The 15,005-nt window shown below is 44.2% G+C and overlaps 1 protein-coding gene across 1 annotated transcript in view; it reads right to left on the bottom strand.

Annotated features, from left to right (window-relative positions):
- Positions 1-9,097: 9,097 nt before the first annotated feature.
- Positions 9,098-15,005, bottom strand: part of LOC107046635 — a gene marked incomplete at its 5' end in the record, with an annotated part of 28,532 nt that continues 22,624 nt past the window's right edge. The window contains one exon of the mRNA XM_015269293.1: positions 9,098-9,180. Within this exon, the coding sequence (XP_015124779.1) occupies positions 9,106-9,180 (75 nt within the window). The remainder of the gene's footprint in view (positions 9,181-15,005) is intronic.

Below are 15,005 nucleotides of genomic sequence, written 5' to 3'. Positions count from 1 at the left end.
GTTGAGAGATTGTAAGTGCTCTATACATTAGGGAGCTAATAACGGAATTCTTCTGGGAGGAGTGGTGATGGGAGGTAGCGATGAGATACCTATCTGTGTGGGTTGGCTTGCGATATACTTGGTGGCCTAGAGTGCCGTCTTCGTAGCGTCGACCCAGGACATCTAGGAATAGAGGACATCTATCTTGTTCAATTTCCATAGTGAACTTGATGCTCACGTGCTGAGTATTCAAGAACTCCAGGAATTGAGTTAGAGCAGTCTTTCCATGTGGCCAGATGACAAAGGTATCGTCCACATACCTGAACCACACAGTAGGTTTCTGAGGTGCTGACTTCAATACTTCGTTCTCGAAGTGTTCCATGAATATATTTGCAATAATCGGGGAAATGGAAGAACCCATTGCCGCTCTCGATTTCTGCTCATAGTACTCTCCTTCGAACTGAAAGTATGTAGAAGTCAAGCAATGCTCAATCAGGGGACGGAATTGGGAAGAGATGTTTTTGGATTTCTTGATGATTTCCAAGGTTTCTGGCATTGGGACGTTAGTGAAGAGTGATTCTGCATCAAAACTCACTAGGATATCATCTGGAGAAGTCCGGAGATTTCTCAGTTTGTTGACGAAATCCAGTGAGTTCTGAATGTATGAACCATTCAGGCCAGTCAACTTTTGGAGTGGTTTCGTGAGAAACTTGGCCAGCTGGTAAGTTGGCGCTCCAATGTTGCTGACAATGGGACGGAGAGGAATAGACTCTTTATAGATTTTGGGGAGTGCATAGAGTCTAGGAGGAAAGGAGTCTTTAGGGGTGAGGAATTTCGTCAGGTCAGCCGAGAAACCAGCCTTCTTCAGCAGATCAGCAGTTTTTCGCTCAATTGTACGAGTAGGGTCCTTCCTAAGTTTAACGTAAACTCTGGAGTCACCCAACATCGTACTGAGCTTATCGGAGTAGTCGTCTTCATCCATAACCACCGTGGCATTGCCTTTGTCCGCCGAAAGAATAATCAGATCATTATTCTCCTTTAGACTACGCAGTGCGAGGCGTTCCTCCCTGGTGATATTGTCACCAGGGGGAGTGGCCTTGTAGAGTATGTTAGACAATTGACTCCGGATCTCATTGCTGGTCTCCTGAGGAAGATGGTAAATCGCTGTCTCGGTACGACTGATGATTTCCTCGGTGGGGATCTTTTTAGGGGCAACAGCGAAGTTGTGTCCTCTCGCCAACACAGACACTTGTGCTTCACTGAGTTCAAATTTACTCAGATTCTTCACAGTGTGAGTGAGGGTTGGGACTTTCTCCTGGGGGATCAGTTTCTTGAACTTACCCTTCTGACTCTCAGTTCTCATCTCAGCTGTTCGGACTGCTTGTTCGTGTGTAACACGATCGAGTGTAACCTTATTACCCTCAACTACTGTAAGTAGCACACACGCCTTTCTTTACTGCTCCCTTGAACACATTTTCTGCATCATTTTCGGCGTTTTCTTTGCAGATACGTTGCATGCGCCTTGTTGCAACCGACGTTTAGAGATATTAATTCTCTCTGTTAGTTCCTCACCTGCTTTTTGGTTCGGTTTTTTAATTACTTTGGAGTGCACTCATAACCTATACCAATTCTTGGCTGTCTCTCTCACTTACTGGCTATCTCCCTCGAATCTTCTATCTCATTACTGTGAAGCCATGACATCTAGTGGCGGGGTGTGTCACTACTGGGAAGAGCTGTATGGTGGTGTACCTACTGTACCGATGTCTCACCTAGTAATTTCTGGCGGCTTTTTCTCAAACTTGGATGAGCGAGTTCTGGCGGTAATTTTTTAATACTGGTGAGCTGCTCTGAAGATGAGTGACGGGAATGAAGCTGGATCTAAGTGCGCAACATGTCGTAAGGATGCTGTGGACAAAATTCAGTGTTGTGAGACCTGTGGTAAGGTCTACCACACAGCATGCACCAAGTTTAACGTGACGCATGGTGGAAAGGAGACGGTTAAGGTATGTCGCTCTTGTATTATTGCTATTAACTCCCCGATAGCGGGGAGAACGCGTCACGGATCGACTAGCTCCCAGTCTTCCCACCCCGATAGTCCGTCCTGCACTCCCACAACAGCTGACGTTGTGTCGTCGTTGGTTTCTGCTACCAATACTGTTACGGCATCAACATTGCATACTGTCGCACCGTCTCTTCCACCAACATCTGCTGGTGACATGACAGCGTCTATCCTCGCGAAGTTTGATATGATGGAGGAGCGTCTCAAGTCTCTCGAGGGAAATATGGAGGCCAGGATGAGTAAATTGCAGGCTGGAATTATTGGTAAGCTGGCTGCGTTGTACAAGCTACAGGCTTTGATCCAACGAGTTGATGTAGTGGAAACGGAGGTTGCGGCTGTAGGCGAGCGGTTCGCGATAATTGAGAATGAGCAATGTGATCTTCGGGCTAGTGTTGACACTCTCCACTCCGGGGATGCCAATGGTGGGGTTCCCGCGGCTGTGGCTGGAAGGGTAGGCTCAGTTGAAACTTCCATGAAGGAACTGTCTCACTCCATTGCCCGCATTAATGCGGAGAGAGCACGCCTAGCATCAGATATTCTGCTGTCTGGTCTCCATGTTCCTGAAAATGCTAATAATATTGGTCTATCGTTCGCTGCTCTTCGGGTCGTGCTTCCCTCGTTTGAACTGAGCAATATTGCAAGTATTCGGACTCTGCGTGCTAGGTTACCGGTTACTAATTTAGGTAATTCTGGAGCTGCGTCTATCACTGAGGGGGGTGGTGCAACTTTGAGGCCTCCTTCTTTGCTGGTGACAATGACATCTGGGGTGCTGGCCCATGACCTGGTGGTGGCCAAGGCCCGTCACGGGAAGTTGCATTCGTCTCAGCTGGCTGATGACTTGGTGATTGCTTCTGGAGCTTCAGTCCCTCCACAGCCATCACTCATTAATATCAACGAGTTCCTTCCGGCGGACCTATACAATCTACGTCGTGCTGTTCGCAATGCTGCTGGGGGAAAAGGCTAGTCCACCTTCATTCGAGATGGTGAAGTTTACGTTAGAAGGAAGAAGGAGGACGTGACCACACGAATTTCATCCATGGATAATCTAAAAACTTCATGGAGGGCTCTTAATAAACTCGTCTAAACTTTGCTCTGCTTCTTCTTCATTTTCTTCATCTTTTTCATCTTCTTCCCCTGCTACTCCTGTTACCCTTTCTCATTCTTATCTTGAGAGCCGTATGGCTGGGGCGTTGTTGGAGCTCGATGGATTACGTGTTTGCCACCTCAATGTGAATTCCCTTCGGGCACATATTGAGAGGGTCAGGCATTTTCTTGATACTCGTCCCCCATTCCATGTTATCGCCATGTTCGAGACTAAGCTTTGCTCCCTTGTTGATGATGATATTGTCTCGCTGGAGGGTTACAGACTCTTTCGCTGGGATCGTAATACGCGTGGTGGTGGTGTTGCGCTGTTCATCAATAATTGCTTTCATGTAAAGGTTCTTGCACATTCTTCGCATGTGTGGATATGTAGACCTGGTCTTCCAGAGTATCTTTTCTGTGAGATTGCCTGTCATGGGGTATTTCCTATTTCTGTGGCTGCTGTGTATAGGCCACCGCATGCCCCCTTTCTGGATGGCAGTGATTTTGTCCCTTCACTGATCTCGCACCTGTAGGACTATAGCTCCAAGGTCATCCTGGGTGACTTCAATTCTGATCAACTTTCGTCAAGTGCTGATGCGGCTTTTGTGCGCTCTCTCTGTTCTGATAATTCTCTCCGCTTAGTAGAGCACGGAGCTACGCATCACACTTCTGTTTCGGATACCTGGCTAGATCTCTGCCTCATTGACGTTGAAGATACTCTGTTATCTTGCTGGCAGACTGAGGTGCCATTTGTTGATGGGCATGATCTTATTACAGCTACTATACAGGTGGCTCTGCCACGCCCAGCACCCCACAACGATTTTAGTTATAGGGATTATGCAGCTCTGGATGTGCAGGTGCTGATCTATCATCTGGAATCTTGTAACTGGTCAGTTTTTGATGCGCCGTCATCAGTTGAGGGCATATCGCGTGGTCTCTGTGCCAATCTCACCAGTGCTATGGATGCAGCTGTGCCAGTTAAGACGGTCAAGAGAACCTCTAAGCGTAAGCCGTGGTTCACGGTTCACATTGACTCCCTGAGTGCTGAAAGAGATCGCTTATACAGAGTGTACGCTCTAGAAATGCGCTTGAGGAATACCGCTTGGCTCGTGATCGAGCTCATCATGAGGTTGAGGGAGCGCGGCAACTGTTTTTCCAACAGAAGCTAATGCCTCTCACTGATCCTGCCATGGTATGGAAGGATCTGCGGCACCTTGGTGTTGTTCAGGTTGCCAATGAAAGTAGTGATCATGATCCTGAGGTGTTGAATGCTCATTTTGCTAGGGTTTCATTTGATGAGGATGAGCCCCCGGTTGACAACTTTCTTGGGTCTTTGGTGAATCGGGTGATGCCTAGCGTTGGAGAGAGTTCTTTTTTCAGGTCTGTGTCAGCTGACGAAGTACAGAAAGTCATTGGGCACTTCTCTACGAAAGCCAAAGGGACTGATGGTGTCCCCAGAACTGTTGTCGTGGCCGCCCTACCGTTCTTGACTCCTTTCCTCCTCAGGCTCTTTAACACGTCTCTTTCTACTTCCTCTTTTCCTTCCCAGTGGAAGAGGTCCCTTATAGTAGCGCTTGGCAAGGTGAAGAATCCCGCCTCGGCCAATGACTACCGACCTATAGCATTGCTGTGCTTCTTGGCCAAGGTCTTGGAGAGACTCGTCTCCCTTCAGATCCATGGCTACCTTGCTGAGCGTGCGATACTGGATCCTTTTCAGACTGGTTTTCGTCCTTACAAGGGCACTCAGACAGCACTGCTCAAACTGACGGACGACATACGTGTAGGTATTGACAAGCGACAGATGACCATGTTATTTCTTTTTTACTTCAGTAAGGCCTTTGATTCGGTGTGTCACGTGCTGCTTCTTCGGAAGCTCTTCGACTAGGGCTTCTCGCGTGGTGTCATTGAATGGCTGGCGTCATACCTCTGTGGTCGATCGCAAGCCACGCTAGGGGCTAATGGCGGCATATCTTCTTTCCGCCCATTGAATAGGGGGGTTCCGCAGGGGTCTATTCTTGGCCCCCTGCTTTTCCTTCTGTTCATTAATGACATCCGCGAGGGTTTGCTGCCGGATGTTCAGCACCTGATCTATGCCGACGATCTTCAGGCCTACCTTCGTTTCACACGTGATGAGTTTAAGGAGGCAACTGCCAAGATGACGATTGTTGCCAATCATGTTATGGACTGGGCTATACGTAACCGCCTTCAACTGAATGTCGCCAAGACCAAGGCTATCATCTTTGGCTCTCATTATTATGTTAATGAAATCTATTCTTTGCCCAATCTGCCCATTACGCTTTGTGATGCATCCGTCCCCTTTGAGTCCTCAGTGCGCAGCCGTGGAGTGGTTCTAGATAGCAAGCTGGGATGGAGGAGTCATGTGGCGAGTATTACTCAGAAGGTTCACTCTGTGATGTATCGTCTACGTTTCTTTCGTGCCAGTACCACTCTAGGTCTGCGTAAGCACCTGATCGAGAGTCTGGTGTTCCCGCTGGTCGATTACTGCTGCCTTGTGTATGATGGTCTCTCTGAGGAGCTCTGTTAAGATCCAACGTCTCATCAACATGGGGGTTAGATATGTCTTGGGGGTGAGGCGGGACGAGCACATTACCCCTTACCGTGTGCGGCTGGGTTGGATGTCGTGTGAGACTCGCAGGAACTATTTTCTGGCTTGTCTATGCTACAGGATTCTCTCCTCTAGAGAGCCAAGTTATCTTGGCTGAATTTTTGTTATTTCAGCTGAATTTTTTGTGGCCAGCCGAGGTGCGTAGCCGGTGAGGGGTGAAGTGAGTCCGTTGCTTGTCAAGTCTTCCAGGACAGAAACCCTGCGTCGATCCTTTCATGTCACTGCGGCTTATACTTGGAACTCCCTTCCTGCTGCTATTAGAGACCTTCCCTCTATTTCCTCTTTCAAAGCAGCTTTGCGTGCGTACTACATGGACAATTCTTGACTGTCTCTATGATACAGTGTACGCATCGTTTCTGCTCTCCCGTGTTTCCCGCTTTTCTTTTCTTTTTCTTCTTCTATTTTCGTCTTTCTCCCCTGATCTCCTTTTTCCTTTCTATCGAGAGCCCTTCCGCTGGTTTTTGGATCCTCTTTTTTGACTACCAGTGGTGTTCATCAAGCATGGTTTTCATTTCTGCCTTTATTTATTATTTTTTGTCCTTTTTCTAGTGCTGTTTGCTATTTACAGATATTTTTTCTGCTTTATTCTTTGCCTATTGCTTGTAACTTGCTATTATGACTTTAGTCATAATTATTTTGTACAACATAATGTACAGTTAATAAATCATCAATCAATCAATCAATCACCACCCCTCTCAGAAGAATTCCGTTATTAGCTCCCTAATGTATAGAGCACTTACAATCTCTCAACTCTCCAACGTTGACAGTGAAGTTGAACATCTTGAGATAGCTCTGACCAAGAATAGATATAACATCCAACAAATTCGGAAGGTCAAGCAGAAGCTACAGAGCAAGCTCTCATCTCCCGAAGAGGAGACTAATCCTGAGGAAAACCAGGAAAGACCAAAAGTGGCCCTCCTCCCCTATCTGAGAGGCACAACAGAACGCATAAGTAGAGTACTTGGCAAACATAACATTCGAACGATCTTCCAGCCCCCAAAGAAGATCGGACAGATGCTGCCAAGTGCAAAGGATCCAAGACCACCTCTGAGCGCACCAGGAGTGTACGAGATCCCCGGCTCATGCGGGAAAGTGTACATTGGAGAAACCGGGAGGAAGATCAGTACACGGATCAAGGAACACCAGCGGTGCTCCAAATACGGTCACTTAGAACAGTCTGCCTTGACTGAACACTGGATGGACACTGGACATACTATCCAGTACGACCAAGCCAGAACGTTGGCCAAATCTCAAGGGTATTTCGAAAGGAAATACCGAGAGGGTTTGGAGATCTATAAAAACCCTAACAACCTCAACAGGGACAGAGGATATCAAGTGAACCCCAGTTGGAAAACCGTCCTCCCGGTTTTTTAATTGACCAGCTGATCAATTAAAAACATATGATTGGCTGATCACCTCACCCCCCTTCCTCTTCCACCGCCATCACAAGGGAAGGCATATAAGGACTACGCCAAGACATCGGCGCTCAAAATCGGAGCTCATAGCCCTGAAGATGCAGACTGCAATGTTTGCGAAACGCCGGCGCAACGCTGAATCCAAACGCGGCATCCATCCGGAAGCCAAAGATATCATTAATCATGGCCGCGAAAGCCTCAAAACTAACAGAATAAAGTATTAAAAATTGTCAAACTAATGCCAAATACTAAATTTAAATGACGCGAAAAGATTCGTAATTTTGTCGATGATTTTTCCTGAAAATTTTGTTTAAAATAAATGATATTCTTGAGATAATCACGATTGAAAAAAAAACGTTTGGGCGCATAGACTCCGTAAAATTGAAGCAAATGCAGCAAGTGACGTCTCATTTTGACGGTGATAGGAGACAATGATAGGAGACTCTGGTGAAGCAATATGCGATTCAAAAAATGCAATCGTGCCTCCAGTCTCGAGTTTGTTTTCAATCATGAGCGCCGTGGCGGCACCTGAATTAGAGGAGCTCACAAACTATATTTCCTATATTTCAGTTCTCAGGAGTCTCGTAACAACGAGAAACCTTAAATTAATTAAGGATAATCGGGCCAGGAGGAAATGTAGGAGGTGCGGTGAATCCATTCGGATTCAAAATTCAGGCAATATTAGGAAGTATCTCCGGTTAAAAATTATTTTTGGAGCTAATCAAATTTATTTGCATCTGTTCCACGCATTGAACGGTTTTCAGATTGTTTTTTTTTTATAAATGAAAAAATATTAATCCATGCGAAAAAGTGGCAACATCGTCAGTAGTGTTTTTTTTCACCTCGAGGGAGCTCCAATCACAACGCTTCATCGCTCTCTCTCTCAAGAGACGTTTAAATTGACCGCGCTACCCCCACCCGATCGGCACTTGAGACGTTGCTACTCGTTTGGGCTGCGTGCGCAGAAATTTCATTTTTCAGTACTTTTTTCGCTATTATTAATAAACAATGCTCCTAGGCGACAATCTTTTTCACTCAAAAAATCATTGATCACATGTTCTAAATGTGTCTAAAGGTTTCATGACTTTGACTGCTTTTTTTCCTTGGGTTTTGCAGTTTTTTTTGTGATTTCCATAAGATCACGGGTTAAATGACCACTTTTTTAAAAATTCATAATAAATTAACCAGGTTCCCCAGCAGTCTGAAATTTTGCACATGCCTTTTCCATCATTTAAAGAATACGTAAAAAATAAAAGAGAAAAATGGCTGCTTTTTTTCTAACCCTCCGAGCTCGCCCGATTGTCCTTAATGAACGCATTGGAAAATTTTCCTGAGCTAGAAGAGCATTCTGTTGAGGCTTCAATTCACTCGATTGAATAATTGTCCCGAAATGTGCACTGCACCTACATCCACAACCCATGGAGAGCGTGCGTGCACTTATTTTCGTGCGTTTGTCCCGCCTTATTTACTTATCCTAGCCTCCGACACTTGTTCCTCCGTTAATTGTTCTCCAAAGTCGCTCATTATCAGAGAGGGCACAACGGCGTCACTTCATGTGACTGAGCCATGGGGCACCGCCTCTTGTGGGTTTTCTTCGGTGATTTTCCACTGGAAAAGGTTCTTACTGGATGAAGTATCTTACGGTTGGTGGATATTCCGAGAGAGTTTGGGGGTCCTGACGAGCATTCTATGCACTCCTAGGTGCATTTATTCACTTATCCAGACAAGTTTTGGCGGATGCATCTCGACCTCGATTATTCCGAAGGCCTGTGCATCTTCTCTGGGGTAAAACACTTTGGGCTCACTGCTGGAAAGTGCACTTCTCTCCAGAGGGAAGAGTGCACACGGAATAAAAGTTAAAACTTACCATAATTCCTTAGTGATGTTCCCCCGCCAAACACTCTGGATCCTCGTCGCTTCAAAAAGTCCTCGGTGTCCTCTGATCAACGGCTATTGTTGCCTTCTTCTTCTTCAATTGTTATGGCACTGATTGTATACTTGTCTTGCGGCCGGTATCCCTTGAGAATTGGGCGAAGGATTCGAATTTTTAAATTAGTTTGTTGATGGATTTGCGGCAGTTTGTTGTGATGTATGATAATTTGGAGGAGGGAGATGTCAGGATTTTAGTCATGTTTTGTAAGATTTTATGTTCAGCATTTTGAATGATTTGATGAGTGCTGTACGCTCTTTTGTATACTTTGGACAGTACCAGAAAACATGTGAGAGAGATTCTATTTGTTTGCAAGAGCAGAGGGGGGAGTTGACTATTCTTTTCCTGTAAAGGCTTTGGTTGAGATTGAAATGGTTTGATCTTATTCTTGAGATGGTTGTTATTTGTGGTCTGTCAATTTTTAGGGTTTGGAACCATGGGGGGTTCCAATCCTTATAGAATTTTTTGAAGTATTCATTGCCTTTGTTCATGTTTGTAGCTTGATTGCGGAGGAGTTTGGAGGTTTTAGATTTCATTCTGCTGGTGATGAATCCTTTGAAGTCAGTAAAGGGAATAGGAGAGTCAATGAGTTCGCCGTATTTGATTGACTCTTTTGCATATGAGTCTGCTATTTCATTGCCGGAAATACCTACATGGGAGGGGATCCAGACAAATGTGACTTCTGTGCCGCTGAGTGATAGCAATGATCATTAATCAAGAAACCGATATATGATGTGTGAGTTTGATTTCACCGAGTAATTTGTTAGGGCTGTGAGTACGCTTAAGGAATCCGTGAGGATGACTGATCTTGAGATACTGTGTCGTTGTATTGCTTTTAGAGATGAGAGAATGGCAGGGGCTTCAGCAGTGAAAATTGATGCAAATGAAAAGATTTTGTTTTATTATTACATCGAGGGAGGGAATGTAAACTGCATAACCGACATATGAACCATCTGGGGTTTTCGAGCCATCTATATAAATTTGAGTGGGCGATTCGCGATTTTCTGCTTGTAGTTCATTTTGGAGGGATGAGTTAACGTTTTTAGTATTTTATATTCGATGGCCTAGTGAGTTATCTATGTGTGGTGATGCATTGATGAGGCTGAAGGGGAATTGGTAGGGAATCGGATGGGCGTGAGAGTGAATTTTGGGTTGGTGATGGAGGAGTCTGTTGTAGGATCTATATAAGAAGAAATCAGTTTTGATGTTGATGGTTGTTAAGTATTCTTTCTTTCGAGTATGAGGTGAAGTTCTGAGAGTTTGTCGAGTAAGGGATGCTCTGAAAGGGAGAATTTTCTCATCATGAATCTGTCGGAGAGTTGTAAGATTCTAAGTGAAAGGGGGGGTTCAGCAGTTTCTGCCAACATAACGTTTGTAGGGGTGGTGTTTCGATATCTAATAGCTAGTCTTAAGGCCTGGTATTGTAGTTTATTTAATTTTTCGAAGTCGTTGTAATTAGTAAAGCGAAGGATGTGATTTCCATATTCAATTGTACTGCAAAGGAGTCCGCGATAAAATACGATGAGGTTTCTGGGGTCAGGTCCATACCAGGTTTTTCTCAGTGATTTGATTAGGGAGATAATTTTGGAACCCTTCTGGGCCACTGTATTAATGTGCTTGGAGAAGGAGAGTCTGTAGTCGAAGGTTATTCCCAGGAATTTAGTGGATTCTTCAGCTATGAGTGGCGAGTCATTAGTTGTAATGGAATGATCTGAGGGATTGAAGTGTTTTTTGGAAAAAATGATGAGGTACGATTTTTCCGGGGAGATTTCTAGTTGTTTATCAGTTAGGAATTCAGATATTTTGTTTACTGCTTTTTCGACGGATGCTAAGCAGGTTTCAAGGTTGCGGTTTCGAGAGTAGATGGCGAGATCGTCAGCAAATGAGATGGAGTCAGTTTTCGATTCCTTTATAGAAGGGAGGTTGGCAAGGTAGAGATTCAAAAGTATGGGGCTAAGCACCGAGCCCTGGCCTGTACCCATGTTCATTGGAAACGGGCCTTCAAGGTTTCCTTGGATAACAAAGTATGATTGTCGGTAACCCAGGAGAAAATAGATGAAGTTAGCTATTTTTAGGGGAATACCTAGACGAGTTAAGTCTCCATAGAGCTTGAGGGGACCACATGATCAAATGCTCCCTTTACATCGACAAATATGCAGGCAGTGAATTAATTGGAGGCAAAGCCCCTAAGAACTTCTGTGGAGAGGATTGCCAAATTGTATCAGCAGGAGCGCATTTTTCTGAATCCAAATTGAGTGTTAGGAAGAATATTTTGAGACTCAATCCACCAAGTGAGTCCATTTGCAACTATCTTTTCGCATAGTTTGAGGTAGCAGGAAACGAGAGCTATAGGGCGGAATTTGTTGGGTGATGATTTTGGAAGGAGAAAGATGAGAAACTGTCTCCAGGAGTCTGGAAATTGTCCAGCGTTGAGGATTTTGTTAAATATGTCTAGGAGTATGTCTTTGTATTCTGGGGATAGTTTACTGATTATTACATAGTCAATTTTGTTAAGACCTTGGGAGGATTGTTCTTTCATTGAGGCTGAGGCTTGCGAGAATTCTTGGGGAGAAAATTCTTCTTGGAGGAAAGAGTTAGATTCAAAGGGGATGGTAGGAGAGAGAGAGAGAGGGGGACAATAGTTTGGTGAAAGGTCGGGACAGAAATCAGTTATGAATTCTCTCATTTTGTTGGCTGATTCATTGTTTTGTTTGGGGATATGATTGGGGTTGTAATTATTACGGTTTTTGAACCGTCTTATCTTGTTCCAAACTAGATTTATGGGGATGTCTCTATCAAGAGTGGAGCAGAAATTCTTCCAACCTTTTAGTTTTTCTCTTTTGAGGGTAAGTTTGGTGAGACCCGCCTGTCTTTTTATGGCTATGTAATTTTCTTCGGAAATAACTTTCCTAAAGGCAATAGTTATTTTCCGTCTGAGAACTACTGCTTTTGCACATTCTTTGTTCCACCAGGGGGCTAGGGGGGGGGGGGGGTTTCTTTTGTTTCTTGAGTGAATTTGGCCATGGAGAAGGGTTTGGGGATTTGTTATTTGCGTTTTTTATTGGGATCGAGTATTCTATGGCTTTCATGATATTGCTAATGAGAGAATCATATATCGATTTGGGGGGGATATCATATGGCAGATCATTAAGAATATTGATATTGGAGGATAGTGATTCATCAAAGAGAGTCCAGTCTGTTTTTGATTTGTTAATTTTATAGGAAAATGGAGTATTCAGGGGGACAGTTTATATTAAAAGCTACGGGGAAGTGGTCGCTGCCCATGTGGTCAGTTAATACGTTCCAGTTTGATTAGAGTGTGATGTCGGAAGAAATGAGGGTGAGATCCACACATGATGGGGCTTCGTTTGGGGACGTGATTCTTGTCGGGGAGCTGTCATTGAGTGGGACGAGTTGGGAGTTTGCGAGTGCATCAATGAGATTGGTGCCCGAATCACAAGAGGTAATACTACCCCACACCTCGGAGTGAGAGTTGAAGTCATCATCAATGATTGTAGCGTGGGAGGAGGAGGGAACGTTGAGGAGTTTGAACCATTCTTGGGATGAGACGGTTGGCCCTGGTTTCTTATAGAGTGATATGATGGCTAATTCGCCGTGGATGGATGGAATTTTAGCTCCGAGTAAATGGAGATTGGGAGAGATTTTTTCGAGGTTGGGGATTCGAGTGTACGTAATAGAGTCTTTAATGGCTAAGGCTATTCCCAGACCTTGTTAGTCGAGGACGTCTAATCTGATTAGTCGGAATCCTGGGAGATTGATTGGCAGTTTCTCTGATTTGAGCCACGTTTCAGAGAGGATGATTATGTTAAATTTATAGGATATGTTGCGTAAATCTCCTAATTTTTGTCTGAGGATTCGGCAATTCCATTGGAGGAGTTTAAGAGAGGAGTTGACTGTACTAGGGTTTCTTGTGTTATCCATTATATGGAACTTTTAGGGATTGTAAGGGATTCTGGGGAAATCCCTTCGCTCACCGCGGACCAAAAGAAAAACTACCAGGAAACTGTAAATACGCAGAAAAATATGACCCAGTCGAGCCATTTGTTTAATCGAGTCAAGTGTTTTGCGTCATTGAGATTTATTAAGATTTTGGTTTTTGCGTTCTAACGCCTCTCATATCACTTTTTTGTTATTCGGGATCTTGTTTTGACTATTTTTCAGGAATTTTCCCTTCTTTTTAAATCTTCGGGGAACAGTGTAGGAGTAGTTGAAATGGTACCGCTCAATGAGTGAATTTTTGGGGATTAGGATAGGTTCGTTGTGAGTATTGGATGGAAGGTTACGCGATCAATTTCGACCGTTGCTCTCGCGTAAATTACCGAGGTCGCTAGGCTTTAAATTTTTTTTGTTATTATCATTCTTTTGTAACTAGTCTCACGCTTATTTGTTCATCATATTTTTCCTTACCCCAGGATCCCGAGAATACGGCTCCGAAGAGGAAATTATAGTTAAATAGAACTTTTCCGAGTTGATAACCCGCTCTAGCACCCATTTAAATCGTTTTCTCAATTAATTTTCGTTTAAATTTGAATTTTTGCGCGTATAGAAATTTCGATTACCGATCGTTAGCTAATTATTGCGCAATCTTGATGCACGTGGCGCTCCGTCCACGTCTCCTCTCCATGCGCCAAGCCACCATCGTGGCCCATCGAGCGTCAGTATCGATTTGCATACCCTACGTGTTGTATACCACCGTGTACAGTGCGTTTAGTTTTCGTAGTTTTCGGCTGTAATTAGGAGTTTTAGTGCATTAGAAGACAATTGTGGTTAAGCGGAAGAGTATTAGTTGACATTACATTAACATACACATACATACACATTAATGCATACACATATTAGTTAGATAGTTAATACGAGACATTTGAGGGCCGTGGAGATTTGTATGTGGAGATTTTGCCGAGGAGCCGATAAGCGCAGAGTTGTGCATCGTTTCGCTGGTGAGTTTCACGAGGATTTTTGGTGATGGAATTCGCGTATTTTTGGGAATTATTTTCGTAGGTTTTCTCATCTCAGGTCTTTTAGGACTATAATTAAGTGATTTTTGGAAGTTTACTCTGTGCGGTAGAGCCTAAATAACGCCAAATAATTGCTTTCATAGCCTTGTGTGCAATTGCGCTTCACCACGTGATGGTGAATTTTTCGTATGTCTCTCTCGAGCCTATGGGATATTGTCATGTCGTGAAATTCAGTGAATATTTCAGTAGTACTGCGTCGAGATTTTGAGGATATAAAAGCCGTGAAATTCTCAGTAATTAGAGCCATCCTTGCGTCTATCGCTGACTCGATCACTTCGAGCTCCTTACCGTTTGGTCTTCCGTCTTATGTAACGAGTAATTAGGTTTTCCATTGCATTAATGGACTCTCAGTAGATTACGGATTTTTGTGGGTTTATTCCGATTCTCGGATCATTTTGTTGATGTATTTAGAGACACTCCGTGCGTTTATCCCCGACTTGCTCTGTTCGAGCCCATGCCTTTTGGCCTTGCGATGGCACTTCGCTAAAAATGTACCTATTTAATTAAGTTCTACGCGTACCCACCGATTGCTAGATGCCGTGACATTTCGGTAGGATTTATTCTAAATTGTCATGCGCCATGCGCCTCCGTTAGGGGTAGTTCCATGCGGTTTTCGCCTCAAGGTCGCGCGTTGTATCGAGTTATGTGCCGCGTCCGGCGTTCTAGCCACCACGTGCTATCATTATGCTCTTGAAGAGCGAGTTCGTGCTTCCTTCGGAATTATGTTGCGCTGTATCGCGATTTTCTTTGCGTTTCTTTGTGCTGACTGTTGGAAATAAACGATTTTTGGTTTGGAAAGACTTCTAGTTGACCATCTTTATTATAAACTTTATTAGAAATAATCTCCTCTGAATTCACACGTGTCTCTTAGATTCTC

This window comes from Diachasma alloeum, unplaced genomic scaffold (assembly GCF_001412515.2).
Source record: "Diachasma alloeum isolate Michigan unplaced genomic scaffold, Dall2.0 Dall_scaffold_01635, whole genome shotgun sequence".
Classification (NCBI taxonomy): domain Eukaryota; kingdom Metazoa; phylum Arthropoda; class Insecta; order Hymenoptera; family Braconidae; genus Diachasma; species Diachasma alloeum.
The sequence above is the reverse complement of the archived record's forward strand: the minus strand, read 5'-3'. Positions and strand labels throughout refer to the sequence as shown.